At 35.1% G+C, this 19,013-nt stretch overlaps 1 protein-coding gene across 1 annotated transcript; it reads left to right on the forward strand.

The window, feature by feature from the left end:
* Positions 1 to 15,056: 15,056 nt before the first annotated feature.
* Positions 15,057 to 17,355, forward strand: LOC142541144 (GDSL esterase/lipase At2g31550-like). Its single transcript, XM_075647753.1, has 3 exons — positions 15,057 to 15,842; positions 16,400 to 16,655; positions 16,928 to 17,355. The coding sequence occupies exons 1-3, from the start codon at positions 15,198 to 15,200 to the stop codon at positions 17,122 to 17,124; spliced, it is 1,098 nt and encodes a 365-aa protein (XP_075503868.1). The 5' UTR covers positions 15,057 to 15,197; the 3' UTR covers positions 17,125 to 17,355.
* The last annotated feature ends 1,658 nt before the right edge of the window (positions 17,356 to 19,013 follow it).

Here is a 19,013-nt window from a genome sequence, read left to right on the forward strand (position 1 = left end):
TTCTATCAACTTTCCCTTGCCTTTCTTATCAGAAAGAATGTGTGGAATGTTCAGTCCAGAATGAGTAGCGTCCACTTGTTCCTGAATTTTGATTCCTTTGGGTCTAGCAGGAGCAAGGATTGTAGGTCGATTGATATTGATCAAAGGAGCTGAAACTTTTGCTGATTCCTTCTTTTTACCAATTGTATTGATCACCTTTTTGGATGGATCAGTTGGTGGGAGTAACTGATCTTTAGCTGAAACATCAGCTGGAATGGCTTTTAAAGGAATAGCCTGAATAGGTTGTTGAGCGTCTGATTGCTTCAATTTATCAGCTGGGAAAGATGCCAACATTGCTACTGGCTTGGTTTTCTGTGTCCTTTGTTTCTTTGTAATCATCTGAAAAGGTGTTTCCTCAGAATCTGATTCACTGACAATCAGTTTTCTCTTGATTGTTTTCAGTTGAGCCAAGGTTCTTCCCTTCTTGACTGACTTGGGAACATCCTGCTGCGTCCCAATCTCCTTTTTGATCTTCAAAAACTGATCAGGAGAGATGTCCAGTTTAGTTTTGGGTGGCTGAACATTCTTGGCGTTGAAGACTTTGAATTTTGATGATCTCTCTGAATCATCAGCCACCAGTCCTTTGACTTTCATCAAATAACTTAGCTGTACTGCGAATCCTTTGGACTGCTTGGTGGATTGAAACATATTCTTCAAGATATTGAAGATAAGGTGCTTCCAGTTCAGTCTTCGACTAGCCATAATAACAGTGATGGCTTGAAATTTCTCCAAGGTTAGTGCAGCAAATGATCCTGCCTTTGCTAATAGCCCCTTGGCTACAATATCAGCCAGCAACTGAACTTCGTGCTTCAGTTCTTTCTTTGGATCGGAAACTTTGATTTTCCGTCCATCCGCAGAAAGTAGAGTTTGCATCTCTTCGACATCAGATGCCTTAACGTCAGCAAGGTTTTCTAGCCCGTCAGAAGGCAGTAAGAACATTTCTCCAAACGATTCTTCAGAAATGGTCAACAACTGACCATGGACAGTAGTGATGATGCTTCCATCAGAATTGATATTCCCATTAGAGTAGAAATCCTGAAGTTCCTTCGGGTAGATCTCCTGTGAAGATTGCCCCAAAAATGTCCTCAACCCAGCTGATTCTAGCTTCAGAAAGACGTTCTTGACATCGGCCTATTTGACTGATAGAACTGATTCAAAATTGATAGCCATAGCATTCAACATGTGAGCGGGAATTTGATTTGCCATTAGAACTGAATGATTTCATGCGAAAAAAAAAGCTTGAATTTGCTTTTGCTCTGAGAATTTTTGGTAAGCGTAAAGAAGAAGAACTGAAATGGAGCGGGCAAAGTACTTATGTACGTGACTATTCGAATTATTGGACACGTGTTAGTCCAGGAAATTTTGAATAATAGACGTGTGTACGTGTGGTAAAAGCGTGTGTTGAAAATACATGAATATAAGGGTCCACGTTTCAACCTACTATTTGTTGAAAGATAGCATTTAATGCTTTGATAATCACTCACGTCACTTAATATAGAATATTTTTCGATTTTATTAGTTAACGTATCGGAGAAGATCAGTTAAATTAGATCCTGACTGACCAGTTGAGAACTTAGTCAATTCAGTTGAAAACCACTGACTATTGTCTTCTCAGTTAACTTTTTAAATCGTCATTCCCCCTCAATAAATACATATATAAATTACGAGAAATTAAGCAAGCAAATTAAAGTAAATCTTATGCTTAATCTTCTGCCGTAATGATTTTGTCCTTTCAGCTTCTTTGACCTGGGCTATAAATAAGAATAACTCGGTTAGTTTCAATTATATCAGCAAATAATATTCAGAAGCTATAATGGCAGATGCAAGTAGTTCAAAGACTCCTGATATGGCCAAAGCGTTTATGGACGCAGCTTTGGAGAAACAGAAGACTGCTATTGAAGATGAGGTCTTCCACAAGATTCTCCAATACTGGGAGGAGCTTCAAGGGCTCCAGTTCCTCTATGAGTGTGGAGAGGCTACCACCCCCAAACTGTTGGCAAAAATAAAGAAGTATCGACAGCGCTTGCGCGTTGCTGATACGGTGGACCTCTTCGAAGATGAATATGTCTACCAGCTAATGCTCCAGAAAGAAAGGAAGATCCTAGAGCGTATATCTGACTCAGATAGCTTCCTTAAGACTTCCACCGGAGATTTAACCCGTTGGTTGACCAAGTGGAGGTCTTCTGTTGAAGAAAAATATTTCGATGTACTCCGTGCTAATTTCTTTCAATGAATAAAATGTGTATCAGTTTATCTTTATCTTTTATCTTCCTGCAAAAGTTAATCTCAACAGTTGATAAATAAATCACGAATTAAACATAATAACTGACAAATAACAAACTGACATCAGTTAGAAATTAAGAACTGATATATAACACAAGTTAATCGACAACTGACATATTAGCAGTAAAACTGATTATAATAAATCAATTAATCCAAGTATATTGCGAAAGTGAGAAAACTTAGTCTCGGGCAACGGTTTGGTGAAGATGTCAGCTGCTTGTTGTTCAGTTGAGACATATTCCAGTCTTATGTCCTTCTTCAAGGCATGATCTCTGATAAAGTGATGCCTGACATCTATGTGCTTGGTCCTGGAGTGAAGAACTGGATTGTAGGTAATAGCAATCGTGCTGGTATGTATTGTCACAAAATATGGGCGATTCTTTGGCAATGAATCCATAGTCTCTCAGTTGTTGCTGAATCCAGAACAGTTGAGCACAGCAACTTCCAGCAGCAAGATATTCTGCTTCAGTTGTGGAAGTAGCAATGGATGTCTGCTTCTTGATGAACCAAGAGATAAGTCTGTCTCCTAGAAACTGACATGATCCACTTGTACTTTTTCGATCAAGCTTACATCCTGCATAATCTGCATCTGAATAGCCAACTAGATTGACAGAGGAGTCTTTAGAATACCATAACCCAACATTTTGAGTGCCTTTCAAATATTTTAAAATACGTTTGGCAGCTGAAAAATGTGATTGCTTAGGGATTTGCTTGAAATCTGGCACACATACAGACAGAAAATACAATATCAGGACGACTAGCTGTTAGGTATAATAATGACCTATTAAACCTCTGTAAAGTGTCGCCTCAACTGATATTCCCCCTTGATCAGTGTCTAGTTTAACTGATGAACTTATGAGAGTACTTGCAGCTGAACATGATTCCATGCCAAATTTCTTCAGCAACTTCTTTGTGTATTTAGTCTGACTGATAAAAATTCTTGTCTCCAGTTGCTTCACTTGTAGTCCAAGAAAAAATGTCAGCTCACCCATCATGCTCATTTCAAATTTATCCTGCATCAACTTAGCAAATTTCTCGCATAATTTGGGGTTAGTTGACCCAAATATGATGTCATCAACATAAATTTGAACGAGTAAAATGTGATCATTCTTTGAAAATTTGAACAATGTCTTATCAACTGATCCAACAGAAAAATCGTGATCAGTTAGAAATTTTGAAAGAGTTTCATACCAAGCTCTTGGGGCTTGTTTAAGACCATATAAGGCTTTTTTTCAAATGGTAGACATGATCAGGAAAGAGATGATTGATGAAACCTGGAGGTTGTTCGACATAGACTTCTTCTTGTAACTGACCATTCAGGAATGCGCTCTTTACATCCATCTGGTAGACTTTGAAATTCTTGAATGATGCATATGCAAGAAATATTCTGATAGCTTCCAGTCGTGCAACTGGTGCATATGTTTCATCATAATCAATTCCTTCTTCTTGCCTGTATCCTTGTGCTACCAGTCTTGCCTTATTGCGCACAACTGAACCATCTTCGTTTAGTTTATTCCTGTACACCCATTTTGTACCTATAACAGTTTTTGAAACTGGTCTTGGAACTAGGTTCTAGACATTGTTATGGGTAAACTGATTCAGCTCCTCTTGCATTGCATTTATCTAGTTTGGATCAGCAAGAGCTTCATCAGTTTTCTTCGGTTCCAATTGCGATATGAAAGCTGAATGAATAAATAAATTGAGCATCTGATTTCTAGTTGTCACCGGATCAGATGGGTTACCTATTACTAATTCTGGAGGATGTGATTTCTTCCATCTGTATTCAGCATTTGTTGTATCCAGGTCAGCAACTGCTTCAGTTTGCAACTGGGTGTTTCTTCAGTTTCAGTTGCTACTGCATCAGTTGGTATTTGAATATCCTCAATAGGCTCTGCCAACTGATTATCAGGAACAGCTTCCTGTTCAACTTATTGATCTACAATTTCAGGTTCTGGTGTTTGAATGATGTTTCGATTGATGTGATCTTCTTCTTCATGATCATCCTCCAAACTGATATCTATAAATCTATCCACTAGCTCAACTGGATCAGTTGTCTTGTCAGTTAGTACAGTTTCATCAAAAACAACATGTATAGATTCTTCAACATTTAGTGTGCTCTTGTTAAACACTCTATAAGCTTTGCTGACTGATGAATATCCCAGAAATATTCCCTCTGCAGATTTAGCATCAAAGGCTTTTCAATGATTTTTGCCATTGTCAAGAATAAAATATCTACAGCCGAATATTTTGAAGTAAAAAACCACTTTTTCGTCCATGCCAGATCTCATAAGGTGTTTTCAAATGATTTTTATTAATCATTGATATGTTCTGAGTATAACACGCAGTGTTTACTGCCTCTGCCCAAAACCTCTGAGAAATACCGGAATCAGCAAGCATTGTTCTAGCAGCTTCTTTAAGGGTTCTATTTCTCCTTTCAGCTACACCATTTTGCTGAGGAGTTCTAGCTGCTGAGAGCTCATGCTTAATTCCAGCATTTTATAAAAAATTTGAAAGAATTTGATTGATGAATTCAGTTCCTCGATCGGATCAGATTCTATCAATTCCAACTGATTTCTCATTTAATAGTTTTTTGAAAAGCTTGATCAGTTGTGCAGCAGTTTGGTCTTTGGATTTTAGAAAAATAACCCAAGTAAATCTTGAAAAATCATCCACAATCACCAAGGTGTATTTCATTCCCCCTAAGCTCATGACTGTTATTGGAACAAATAGATCCATATGTAACAGCTTTAAGCATCGGGAAGAAGATTTGCTGCACTAGTTTTTAAAAGAAGATTTTACTTGTTTACCAAACTGACATACTGAACAAATTTTATCTTTGGTAAAATCCATTTTGGGCAAACCAGTGACAAGATCGTGATTACTCAGATATGCAATAGATTTAAAGTTCATGTGGTTTAATCTCTTATGCCACAACCAGTTTTTAGAAGATTTTGAAGCAATAAAACATACTGGTGCATAAGGTTGATCATTCCAACTGACTTTGTAAGTGTTTCCATACCGTTTGCCAGTTAGGATGACCTCATCAGTTGAGTCTCTGACCGAACACGAATGTTTGTCAAACTGAACTGAGAATTCATTATCGCATTACTGACTAATGCTAATCAGATTATACTTGAGATTCTCAAAACATCATTAATGATAAAGTTACCATGGATAAGCTTACCCTTACACATAGTTTTATCCTTTGGAATTATCTCCGAAACTGATGTTTGGTCCAGTGTACTTGATCAGTTGAGATAACAAGTTTGCATTTCCTGTCATGTGTCGTGAGCATCCACTATCCAAGTACCGATTGATTCCTTACTTGTACCTGTTACCTGCAATCACACAAAAGATATAATTTTGGTACCCTTGTTTATTTGGGTCCTACACTGATTAGTCCTTTAGGAATCCAGACTTGGATTAGTCTGACTGACTGTCCAGTTGCTGTATTCCAGATGGTCTTTCTCGATTTGTGTGTGCTTGGTGTGTAGTGTGCAGATGAGACAATATGTGATTTAGCTTTGTTCAACTGATTGTTCACCCGATATCTTTTCTGAACTGGCTTGTTGTTATAATAATTGGAGTAGCCATTTGAATAATTCATGCTGAATCTTTTTGACGACTGACTGCGTGAGTCAGTTAAAACTTTTGGGATATAACCAATACCATATCTTCTAGCCTTGTTCGTACTTTCAGTAGGCTGTTTAACCAGTTTACTTGGCTCAGGTTGTTCTTGTACCACAACTGATTTGACAAAGTGAATGTATTTCCCTTTATCCATATTCAGTTTTGGTTGAGTATCATTGGAAGACATTTCATCTTGGTTACTGAACCCTAAGCCAGTTTTATCAGTAACTGATTTCTGAGAGTTCTGTATATCAGTTAATGCAGCAGATGATTTGTTCCACGCCTGAATAAGCTCAGTTTGCTTTGAATTTTCAAGCATCAACTTCTGAATCATTGATTGATTCCTGGTTCTTTCAGCATTGAGCTCATCAATCTCCCTTTTTAGACTCAACTCATCAACTGATTCACCAGTTTTGGTTTTATTGTCTATGGGATCAGTTTGCTTTGCTCTGACCATTTCAAAAGATAAGGCAAACTTGTGGTACTCATTAACCATGTCATGAAGAGTTGAAATAAGTTCTTCTCTAGTGAAATCAGTTGAGGTGAAGTCAAATACCTGTTGACTGCTTGACTCCACTTCTGTATCACCAGCCATTAGACACTTCACATTCTCTTCACCATCACTGGAACTGCATGAGGTTTCTGGCTCTGACTCTTTGCTGTCAGTTTCTGCCTATTTAGATTTACTCTCTTCAGCTAAGAGTACCTCATGCTTCTTCCTGAAAAATTTCTTATCATCCTTGAATCTTTTTTTGTGCTCATATGACTTCTTCTTTCTTTCAGTCGAGCCTTGACTGTCCTTCTTACCTTGATTGTCCTTCTTAGGTTTGGTACAGTCAGCAATGAAGTGACCGGGTTTGCCACAGTTGTAGCAAGCGTTTGATTTCTCTGTAGAATTGTTTCTCTGATAATGCTTCTGGAAGTTCCCTTGATTTTTCCTCATGAACCTTCCAAATTTTTTGATGAACAATGACATAGCATCATTGCTCAGTTGATCAGCAACCTTCTCGACTAAACCAGTTGGTTCTGTTCTGACAGCAGCTAAGGCAGTTGTGGCTGCTGGAGTAGAAGGTTCTCCTTCTCGAGTTTGCAGCTCAAACTCATAGGCCTTCAGATCAGGGAATAGATCATGAAGTTCAACCTTGTTTAGATCTTTGGATTCCCTCATTGCCATGGTCTTAACGTCCCATTCCTTGGGAAGACCTCTGATTACTTTTAAGGCAACTTCTTTGTTAGTATACACTTTTCCAAGTGCATTAAGTTCATTGATGATACAACTGACTTTTTCATCATACTCATGCATCGATTCTCCAGTTCTCATCTTGATATTGTCAAACTTCTGAACAGCAACAGAAAGTTTATTCTCTTTGGTTTATTCATTTCCTTCACAAAGCTGGATCAGCTTTTTCCAAATTTTTTTAGCTGTCTTACATATTTTGATCTTGCTGAAAGTTATTTTATCCAGTGTTTTGTACATTATATCCTTTGCTACATTGTCCTAATTTGCTTTCCTTTTGTCCTCGCCAGTCCATTCCTCTCTGGGCTTTTCAATTCTGTGAGGTGCCCCATCGGTGATTGCAACTGCTGTGTTGCCTTTCAATATTTTCATCGGACCTTCAGTGATGACATACCACATGTCATCGTCTTGTGTAGCTAAGTGTGCCTGCATCCTGATTTTCCAATCATCGAAGTCTTCTCTGGAAAACATTGGGATCTTATTGAAGGAAGACATAATGAATAGTTTTTGAGTAGAAATATTCTGAGACGAGATACAACCGCTCTGATACCACTTGAAAGGATCGATTAGTAGGTTATAAGTGTTTAGAAGGGGGGGTTGAATAAACACTCATGGATTATAAATTCTTTTCAATGATTGGGTTCACTTTAGTGACAAACTGACACTCGGTATCTCGTCAGTCGATAACAATAAGTTTAATTGAAAAACAGTTGCAGAAGTAAACTGATTGAAAGATAGAATAACTGATAGTAACTGAAATAAAATGCACATGATTTGTTTCTGGATGTTCGGAGAGTAGAATAACTCCTACGTCACCCCTTCTATCACGAAGATATGATTTTCACTAAAAAACTTTGATCGAATACAAACGTTGTACTGACCCACTTCAGTTTGGACTTAACACTTTCCAAAACTGAAACTCTTAGTTCACAATAACTTTTACAGTGCGTGACTGAATATAACACAACTAAATGAATCTAACAAAGATTTCAAAGTGCTAACAAGCTCGTAAATATAGCCTTGATTGCTACTGATATATCTGATAAGAGTGAGCTCTTGATATTTGAATACGAATGGTGATTTTAGCAGAGTAACAGCAAGCTTGAATAGAATAGTAGTTCGTATTGTTTCTTCTCAGCTGCCTTCTTCACCTATTTATAGGCTTCCCTCTCAACGGTAATATTAAATAACATTTGAATCCATATATCCGTTGATTGCCACGTCAATATTCTCTAACATTCGTACACTGCAATCTCTGAAATGCGGCGTTCCACTACGAGTTGCAGTCTGTTGTACTATTTGTCGGTTGTCGTTCTCAACTGATGACGTGTACAACTGAGAGATAAGCTGAAGGATAATAGCTTGAGTGTTTTCGGATGAATATGTCGACTGATAGGTTTACGACTGATCAGTCAGTTGACTGCTCATTCAGTTGCGTAAATCAGTTGCGTTGGTATCAGTTGACTTTAATATTAAGTACATTAATAATCAGTTAGGCAAATGATAGTTGATTTGCGAAGCCTAGTAACTTGATCAGTTAGTCCAATAAATTCGATGCTTAGTTTGTCAAATCACTGAAATTTAGTTTCCAATAGTAAGGAATCAAGTCTTTCATTCGACGACTAAACACATTGAAGTTCAATTTCACTTTGTTCCAGAAGTAGTAGAATAAAGAAGTACGGATATGCAAAAGATCCATACAAAAGACAACATAGCTGATGTTCTGACCAAGCCTGTAGCGTCTACTCATTTTAAAAGCGCGGAATTTTTTTATTTTTTTTAAAAGCCCTCATTTGAAAATAAATATTTAAATAAATCGCATGCATACAATCCTACTTAAAAACATCATTTAAAAATTTTCATAAGCAATTACCAATAATATAACGGAGTAAAAACGAGTAAAATCCTAATATCACACAGTAAAATTAAACAGCGTATAAAATACTCATATCCTATCAATAACATGAAATAGTAAATGTGCGGAAAATATGCGGTCCTCGGGTCGTGTCACCGCACCAGGTCTGCCTACTCAGAGTTCGGCACCTACAGTCTTCTCATCATGAAACTCACCTGCATTGCACATGTCTAGTGAGTCTAAAGACTCAACACACCTATACCAGGATTAACAAGTACATATACATAGCATACAGCAGTGAAAGATATCATACTCAACATATCTTTCATGAACTTAAAAGCATGACATAAGCGTGTCGTATAAAATCATATCGTGTCAAAGCATATCATCTCATGTCATCATATACGTAAACGTGTCGTGTAAAATCATATCGTATTAAAGCATGTCTTCTTATGTCATCATATACGTATACATTTTCTTTTTAATTGAATTCAGTTCATTATCTGTGACTTTCGTATCAGCTCTATCGATGGACCCATCTACGTATAAGCGGCGGGGATATCAGCGACACTCTCACCTATCAACTGAGCCTTGGCCTATCATATCATCATATCAAGTCAATGGAATACGATCGCCGGGCTCCCTCTGGGGCATTCTCCCGTAAACAGGCTCCCTTAGAGCCTTTTTCCCTCACAATATCTCCAATCATATCATCATATCATCGTATTAGTCACAACCAATTCCCATCATTCAAAAACATCATCATATTCACCACTTAATAAAAACATGCATATACGTAACTTTTACCTTAAAACCAAGCATGCATCATATTTATCATAATTTCATAAAAATCATAAACATTTAAAAACATGATAGAACGTGCTCAGGACGCTGTCAGGACCAAAATATCATCCCGAGTGCAAAATGACCATTTTTGCCCCTGGAAACCCAAAAATTGCCGTTTTGCCCCTAGACGTAAAATTCCACGTTTTTGATATTTTCTTAATTTCATTGACACTAACATGTCCCAAATAATTATTTAAGCTTACTTGAATTTTCTCATATTTTCATTTGGCCTAAATCGATGACTTTTAAATTAATTTTTAAATATAACATATTAATAAGTTTTAATCCCGAATTAAACTAAACCTTAACATAAAATTCCCAAATTAAAAACTTAGACTTCTAATAATTATTTGAGCTTAAATATTATTTTTCATAATTTTAATAAGCTTAAATCTAGGCATTTTAATTTTTTTAAATTAACGTTTCGTGCGGCGATTAAATCTCGGATAAATCTAAAACTCATTATTTTGATCCGAAGCTTACTGAACTCCTAAAAATATTCCAAAACATATTTAAAATCATTCATAGAAGTAAACTCGAGCTCATTTCATAACTTAACTGAATTGGTTTAAAACTTGGACCGGAGTCCCAGTTTTAACCCGAATTAAACCGAAACTTAATCGAATTTTTCCCAACTTTTTACCACACCTTAAAAACACTTAAAAGGTCCTAACAACCCTAAAACAGAGCTCTTAAACACCCAAACCCTCTTGGAAAAGCTGCTGGAAAAATCCAGCAAGTCACCCAACTTAAAGCTTGTGCACCCACTCGAGCTATTCACCAACCTAGACCGCACCACCTACGACCAGCCATGACTCGACCACACTAAGGCCACTCTAGGACCCTACTGGACCCAAAGGACCCACTGATACCCTCCCATGCACGCAGCATAGTTCGCCTACTCACAGCCACCCCAAAGCTCACCTTGCGACCAACTTGCTACCCCCAAGCTCGAACGACTTCATGACTCGATCGTCCCACCAATGGTTGAGCCCTCCTAGGCTGTGGTTTAGACCCACCAGGGTCTGGTCCATGGCTCGGCTAGGTCCTTGCACCGCCGGTCCTTGTAAATCCTTCGATCTCCTCACCGACAAGCCAACACACCCAAGAACTCATCTCGGCTCTCACTAAAACCTGCGCTCCAAGGACTCCAGCCTACTTACAGCAATAATTTCGTCCCTAAACCTTTAGCCACACCTCATAGCAGCCCCCTTTTGCAACAACAAACAAGAAAACGTGAGTAGCAAAGTATGGAATGCAAGAACACACGCAAAAAACCGAAAATTCTTCATGTACAAGGCTAAATCGAAAATTCTCGTACAAATGCATACACACAGCAGTAAAAGACAAGAATGATGCAGAAATAATGATACAATGCGTGCATTGAAGAGTAAAACGCGAGGCGGTCGAAGGATGGAGCAACAATGCAGCGCCGAAGGATTTTCTTTGCAAGAATTATTGAAAACCAAGGCCACCAGCTGGTTTTTCTGAAACCGAGGATAAGGAAATTTTTAATAGGGATGTCGGCTATTGGGGAAAGTGATAATGGTGTAGGGTCAATATGTATTAATAAAATAATTATCTAATAGGTTAATGGACCCTTATTTTAAATTAAAAGGAATTAAAAGAGTTTTAAGCTCAATAAACTTAAAAGTAGCTCATTAAATCCAAACATACTCCCAAAAAATATTTCGTGTTGGAAAATTTTTGAAAATATTACCTGAACCCTCAAAAGTCTTTTGTTTCGATAGAATTTGCGTACCGCTGAAAATATGCTCTGGCGGATAAAAATACCCAACAAAGCCCAATTCTTGAAAAATACCTTTAAAACATCTTATATTAATTAATAAAAATTAATATTGTACTAAAAATAATTTTTCTGATAATTCTCCGATCTTCGTTCCTCGTTCGAGCGCGAAATGCAACTTAAAAAATCTATAATACATGAACCTTAAAATTTCGTGAAATCATTACTACCATGCATGTATTATGCATAAAATGCATAAAAATAATTAAACACATAATTTAAAATAAAATCCTAGATTACATGCATTCAGTTTACGTAATTAAATTTCTGGATCTTACAAAGCCAGTGAACATTGACAAGTTTGAGTGATATAGATCATCAAGTGACCTAGCAAAAATGTAAGCAACAGAGATTGACAAGATTGAAAGGATGTATGGATCCAATATGAAGTGGGAGAAACTGTGGTGTATTTCAAAAGCACGCAATACGTGTATGCGCACCACTTGTTATTTATAAAGAAGTTTTCGTATGTAATATTCAAATTTCAGTATTTATAGTATATGTTTATATAGTAGATGTTTTCTAACGTAATACTCGAAGCTATTGATCATATTTGAAATGATTATGTTAACAAATTCGTATTTAAGATGTTGCTCGATAAATATTAAATCAAAATTATGTTTCGACAAACTGTTATTTCCTTGTCAAATAACCATTACTTCGATAATTACCTCGAATTAAATTAGATTTATTATTATTATTATTATTCTTTTTAGAAATCAGCTAAAAGTAAGGTTGGATTTATGTCTGAATTATAATAATAATAATAATAATAATAGTAATAATAATAATTCACTTATGTTACCTATTGTTGAGGAATCTGAATTCAATTCGGTTTCTTCAATCGTTCAGTGCGTATATAAATTATATTAAATACCCTTCAGTTTAACTTTTTGCATGGAAATGGATAAAATTATTCTTAATGTTTTTTTAGTTCCACCAAAAAAATTAACACTTTTAAAACATAATTTTTAGACACCACTATTTATTTTTATTTTTGATAAAATTTTATATTAATTATAAATTATTGTTTGTATTTGGTACATAAAAATAAAAAAATATAATATTTTAAATGGATGATTGGAAAAAAAAAAATTAAAATAAAGTGTATAACTTTAATATTATGTATCATAATATTAACTAATAATATAATCTTGTAAATTGTTCTACATAATCAATCCCATTTCACTCTAGGCTCGAAGAAAATGATTAATTATTGAGTGACAAGTAAAGATAATTTTTCTATATATTTTAAAAAGCTAGTGTTAGTGCTCTTTAAATATTGTCGATCACACTTGTTGGCATCGAGAAATTGGTTAAGAGAATAAATAATTTCAACAATTTTAAAATTAAATTCGGTTGAGTTAGCGACACAAATTTGAAATTTTCGTCATTTAGGTATCAATAAATCATCAGTTATACACTCACGAAAATAGGTTCGTTGAACACTGAAAATAAATAATAATAAAAAAGATTGGGATATCAAACTGATATGAAACATAAAATAAAAAGTAATATGGTTAATCTTTCTTTATTAGTGATGTTACCGCAATTAATTATTTATTTCAATTTGAGTTTGATTTTTTTATAAAATTATTTTGGCTAATCAAAAATTTTTAGCTACTACAAACAAAAGTGCAAAATTAGAGATTAAAATTATTTTACTATCTAATAGATAAATTGAATTGATTACGTAGAATAATTCACAAGATTAAATGATTATTAATTATGAGTATAATATTAAAGTTATGCACTTTATTTTAATTTTTTTTCGAATCATCCATTTAAATTATTATATATATTTTTTGTGTGTAAATAAATAAATTAGTTGTAATTAATATATAATTTTAACAAAATTTAAAATAAATGAACGTTTAAAAATTATGATTTAAAAGTGTTTATTTTTAGGCATAAACTTGTGTGACAAGATCTTACAAGTCGTATTTTGTGAGACAGATATCTTATTTGAGTCATCAATGAAAAATATTACTTTTTATTGTGAATATCGATAGGGTTGACACGTCTCACAGATAAAGATTCATGAGATCGTTTCACAAGAGATCTACTCTTATTTTTATGATGGAACTAAAAAAAACATTAAGGGTAGTTTTGTCTATTTTTAGTGTAATAAGTCAAAATGGAGTGTATTTATTTAACAAATTGTGGATTATAAATATCATCTTTCATATAATAATAATAATGAATATTAATAACAAATAAATTAAGAATTCATGAACGAATTACCAAACGGCCACAGATAATTAATTTTCGAGTTTGAATACAGCTAATATGAGCATTAATTGAGATAATGAACAGGCACTAAACATTTTTTACAGCAATTTTATGTAAATACGATATTTATTAAAAGGATTAAATATATTACTTATAATAATACAAAACTTGTAAATAATCTAAGTATGACACTTTATACAATAAATAATTTTTTTTTCTTTTAAAAAAAAACGAGTAAAATAGCAGACGCAAGATTTATTTATTTTATTAAGATTCAATAAGATAAGATATTAAAGTTTCCAGATTATTTTTTAAGGCAAAAACTTGTGTGAGACGGTCTCACAAGTCGTATTTTGTGAGACGAATATCTTATTTTGGTCATTAATGAAAAAATATTATTTTTTATGCTAAGAGTATTATTTTTTATTGTGGATATCGGTAGGGTTGACCCGTCTCACCGATAGAATTTCGTGAGACCATCTCACAAGAGACCTACTCATTTTTTAGACTGCCTGAAATTATTATTCCTATAAAAAAAACCTTCTTAACATAAAATTTAAGCATTTCATCTTATATTTATTATATTTTAACTACTTATCCGGCTCGATACACAATTAAAAACATGTTAAAAATTGAAAACTCGTTTTTACGTGACTTGGCCTCAATACTTCCCATAAAATATGAACTCCAATCTAACCGAAACCAAAAAAAGACTTGGAAATCTCTAATTTTGAAAGACTCCCAAAATCTCTCAAAGTTACTTCAATCAGATCATTCACAAAATTTAGTAAAAAATCAATCTAAAAGTCACGTCCCACAATATAAGTAATCTCACACCCTTAGCTTAAACTATCTTTGGCTTCAATTCAGCAGTTACACTCTTAATTAAGATAAGCAAATTATATTTTATAACACAAAAACTTACGTGAGACGGTCTCACATGTCAATCTTGTGAGACATAATATCATTTTGGTCATCAATAAAAAATTATTATTTTTCATGCTCAAAATATTACTTTTATCGTAAATACGACCAGAGTTGATCAGTTACATGTAAAGATAAAGGGATAAAGATCTACTGTAGTGGGGTCTGTGACCGATCAAGAATTACATAAACATGCATGTCTGTATATTGTAGTACCATTCCCAAAAAAAAATTTCACGAGGATAAGACACAAAAATCCAATACAAATTTTCAATGGAGACAACAGAGCCTACACATTTTTTCCTTCTTCACACATTGAAACAGTCCAAAATTTTCGTATAAAAATGTGCACATCCTTTCTGACAATCGCCACGAAAACATTGTTCCGAACAATGGCACCTATTACCTTGTTCTTGTTCACAATCATCATAGAACTATGCAAGGGCGAAACAGAACCGAAGTTCCCATCCATTCTTGTTTTCGGCGATTCCACCGTGGATCCTGGCAACAACAACTACATAACAACCCTGTTCAGAGGGGATCATCCCCCATATGGGGTGGATTTCACGGGAAACATCCCAACAGGTAGATTTTCGGATGGAAAACTCGTAACCGACATGTTGGCATCAATGCAAGGCCTCAAGGAAACCGTCCCTCCATTCTTGCAACCTAATCTTTCCAACGAGGAAATACTCACCGGAGTGAGCTTTGCATCGGCAGGATCAGGGTACGACGAGCTGACCTCATTGGTTTCACAGGTGATACCGGTATCGAAGCAGCCGGGGTACTTGAAAGAATATGTTAAGAGAGTCGAGAATATTCTTGGGGAAGCGAATGCCTCGAGATTTATGAGTAATGCTTTGGTTATCGTCAGCGCAGGAACAAATGACTTCGTTTTTAACTATTATGATATACCAACAAGAAGGTTTCAGTTCAGTGTCAACGAGTATGAAGATTTCCTGCTAAAGAAACTGCAAAAACTGGTCAAGGTTAAGGCTCACCCCCACTCTCTTTTAGTACTTCATATTTGATTTTGGCTCTGAAATTATTTGGTTATTTCCGATTGCTGATGACTGTTCTGCAATTAAAATCCATGGCCATTTATATAAATAAATAAGTGAATAAATTGAGGTTGCGTTTGAACCGAAAGATTTTGATTTGAGGAAATTTTTTAGGAGATGATTATGAATGACTCCATGAATGAATTTAAAATTTATCATATGTCTATTGGTAATTGAAATCTATTGTCAAGTAGATTTGCCAGACAAACCAATATTTTTGTCATAAGAGAATTGAAATCTCCAGCTTTAGATATATCAATATCAATCAAAATACAATGAGAAGAAAGACAATTCAAACTTGGCCCACATACAACCTTTTTTATAACATCTACGACTCTTAAATGTGCACCAGTTATCATCCACACAACCCCTACATACAGATATACTGAAGTATCAACGACATGTCGTCCCATGTCCTCTGTAATAATATACTTTGATCGCATTAAATAGCTTGAAATTTTATTTATACCGCGGTAATATTTCAGGAACTGTATCATATTGGGTGTCGGAAAATGGTTGTATCAGGGCTTCCTCCAGTAGGTTGCCTACCGATACAAATGACGGCTAAATCGCCGCTGCTGAGAAGTTGCATTGACATCGAGAATAAAGATGCCAAATCTTACAACGGCAAACTAAAGAAACTGCTACCACGAATAGAGGTGCAGCTTCGTGGGAGTAAAATCTTGTATGCAGACATATATGGTCCTATAATACACATGATCAACAACCCACATAAATATGGTAACGGTGCTTCAAAATCTGCTATTGTTCCTTATTTTAGTTGTAGGATGTAGGATGCTGATGACCCGTATGAGATACATGAACTATAGTGATTCTAGCGGATCAGAAATATGGCAGTGACAACTGAAAGTCCTTGCAGGAACTGCTACGCGATTTATAAGATTTAAATGGCGTCATTACAACAGCTGTATCTTTCAAGACAATAGCAAATTTCATATTTACTATGTCTGTCTAGTACATTGACATGGGGAAATGTTAAATTGTGTTTGCAGGATTTGAGGAAACTAGAAGAGGGTGCTGCGGGAGTGGATTACTGGAAGCAGGACCTCTGTGTAATGGATTATCTCCCATTTGTTTAAATCCATCGAAGTACTTGTTCTGGGATAGCATTCATCCGAGCGAGTCAACCTATCGGTTTCTTGCTATAAACCTGACACGAGAACTTCTTCCCAAGTTTGCCACGCTTTGACAGCCGGTTGCGATTCAAGAAAATTTCATCAAAGAAAATCTCATCAGTTTCCAAGGAGTTCCACACTTTGAAAATCCTTCTTAATCTTATTACAATCTACAAACTTTATCGGAAGTGAATACAGTGATCCGGACCATATTTCGCTTCCAAAGTAAAGCTAATTTATCCTAGTCTCAAGCATTAATGTTTTTCATGTCTCAGGTTTCTTCCCGAGTCACCACTTGTTCCTGATGGAATTGAAAGTGGATCCTTTAAGGTGCTCGAAATGCGCAACGGAAGTTTAAAAATTATTTTCATACAAGAACGAGCACCTTAAATACTAAGATGTGTAGCAAATACAATAAACACAAAGATGACATTTATAGTGTGTTTTTAGGAAATATACCTATCAATCACAATGATTGATGTTTTTGGCTCCAACCAAGTTGTAAACAACTTGGCTCTTGAAAGTAGACAATCTACTAGCTTCCAACACCACTCCTTGCTCAAATGGACTCTTTCCTTCAAAATTAGGTCCACCACTAACAAAGTAGAACCACTCTAATTTTGTACTAGAAAAATTAGAGCATTTTTCATTGAGAAGACTAAGTTTTTCTCAAAAAAATGAAGAAGAAAAAAATGGAGGGGAATGGTATGAAAATTTCGGCCATCTCATGGAATGAAGGGGAGAGAAAATTTTCTTGGTTGTTTAAAAAGTTGTTGTGTATTCCAAAGGCATGTCATGCCTTGGATGTTGAAAAAGTATCCTCCAATCTTTTAACTTCCAAGCATGCAATTCTATTTGAACTTGTAACAATTACAAGGTCCATGGACTTTTTATTTAAATGTCTCAAACATATTTGAGACTAATTAAACCTTACTTGATTTTATTCAAGCCCACTAGTTAAATAATTATTTTCTATTTGGCTCTACAAGACCCAATATTGTTTAATTAATTTAACACTTGAATTAATTTAATTATTTGGACTCTACTAGGTCCACTAGTGTTTAATTAATTCAACACTTGAATTAATTTAATTTAGTCCATAATAATGTTTATGAAAAATCACAATTTTCAAATACATTATTTGTTTGGCCAATTTTTAATTTAGGAACACTTCCTCAAATTAAAATTTACATTCTCCTTATAGAAGTCATACTTTTATTTTTATTTATGTTTATAAACTCTTTTATAAGCCGTTCAACACATTGAAATATTTTACTTCTCAACGGGATCTAGAAAGTTAGCACTTGTGTGACCCTCAATGGTTCAATGATACAACTAGCCGTGGGTTCACATCTCAATGTGATTCGGGACTAAACATGTCCTTATTTGAGCATACCCCAGTTGCTCCATTCTTACTTATCAACTCCTTGATAATAAAAACGTCAGAACTCAAGTATGATAGTACCCAACCAATCATGTTAAATGCCTAGTAGCATCGCTTACATGATTCCCTAGGTATCAAATGATAGTGCCTGCAAGAACCAATCTATTTTGGTTAGCGTACAGTACGGTACCTTCATCTCATTTATCCCGACCGATTCGACAACTATCGGTATATCGAGAGCTGTCAAAGAATCGATACTACGTGTCATGTCGTAGTTGCATCGATGGTGTAATCTATGAAACTCCTTTCATAATTACCACCATACTCTGATCAGAGATTTCATACTACATATACATGTGATCACATAGGATATCCATACCCGAAGGTAAGCGGTGAATCCCCGACTACAATGTATCGTGTGACGTACCGTACTTTTAAACTACTTGAAATTTGCGGAAAAATAAAAATTTTCTTAAATATGAAATAAACTTTCAAATTGCGATCATCCATAATCCGTTCTCAAAAAAAACTGCAACCAAACGTTCGAAATTAAAAATTTTGCTAAAGAATTTGACTACA

This window comes from Primulina tabacum, chromosome 3 (assembly GCF_025594145.1).
Source record: "Primulina tabacum isolate GXHZ01 chromosome 3, ASM2559414v2, whole genome shotgun sequence".
Taxonomy (NCBI): Eukaryota; Viridiplantae; Streptophyta; class Magnoliopsida; order Lamiales; family Gesneriaceae; genus Primulina; species Primulina tabacum.

Coding starts and splice junctions, on each gene's coding strand:
- LOC142541144 (XM_075647753.1), top strand. CDS start 15,198: ATGTGCACATCCTTTCTGACAATCGCCACGAAAACATTGTTCCGAACA. Junction 15,843..16,399: donor AACTGCAAAAACTGGTCAAG/GTTAAGGCTCAC, acceptor GTAATATTTCAG/GAACTGTATCATATTGGGTG. Junction 16,656..16,927: donor CAACAACCCACATAAATATG/GTAACGGTGCTT, acceptor TTGTGTTTGCAG/GATTTGAGGAAACTAGAAGA.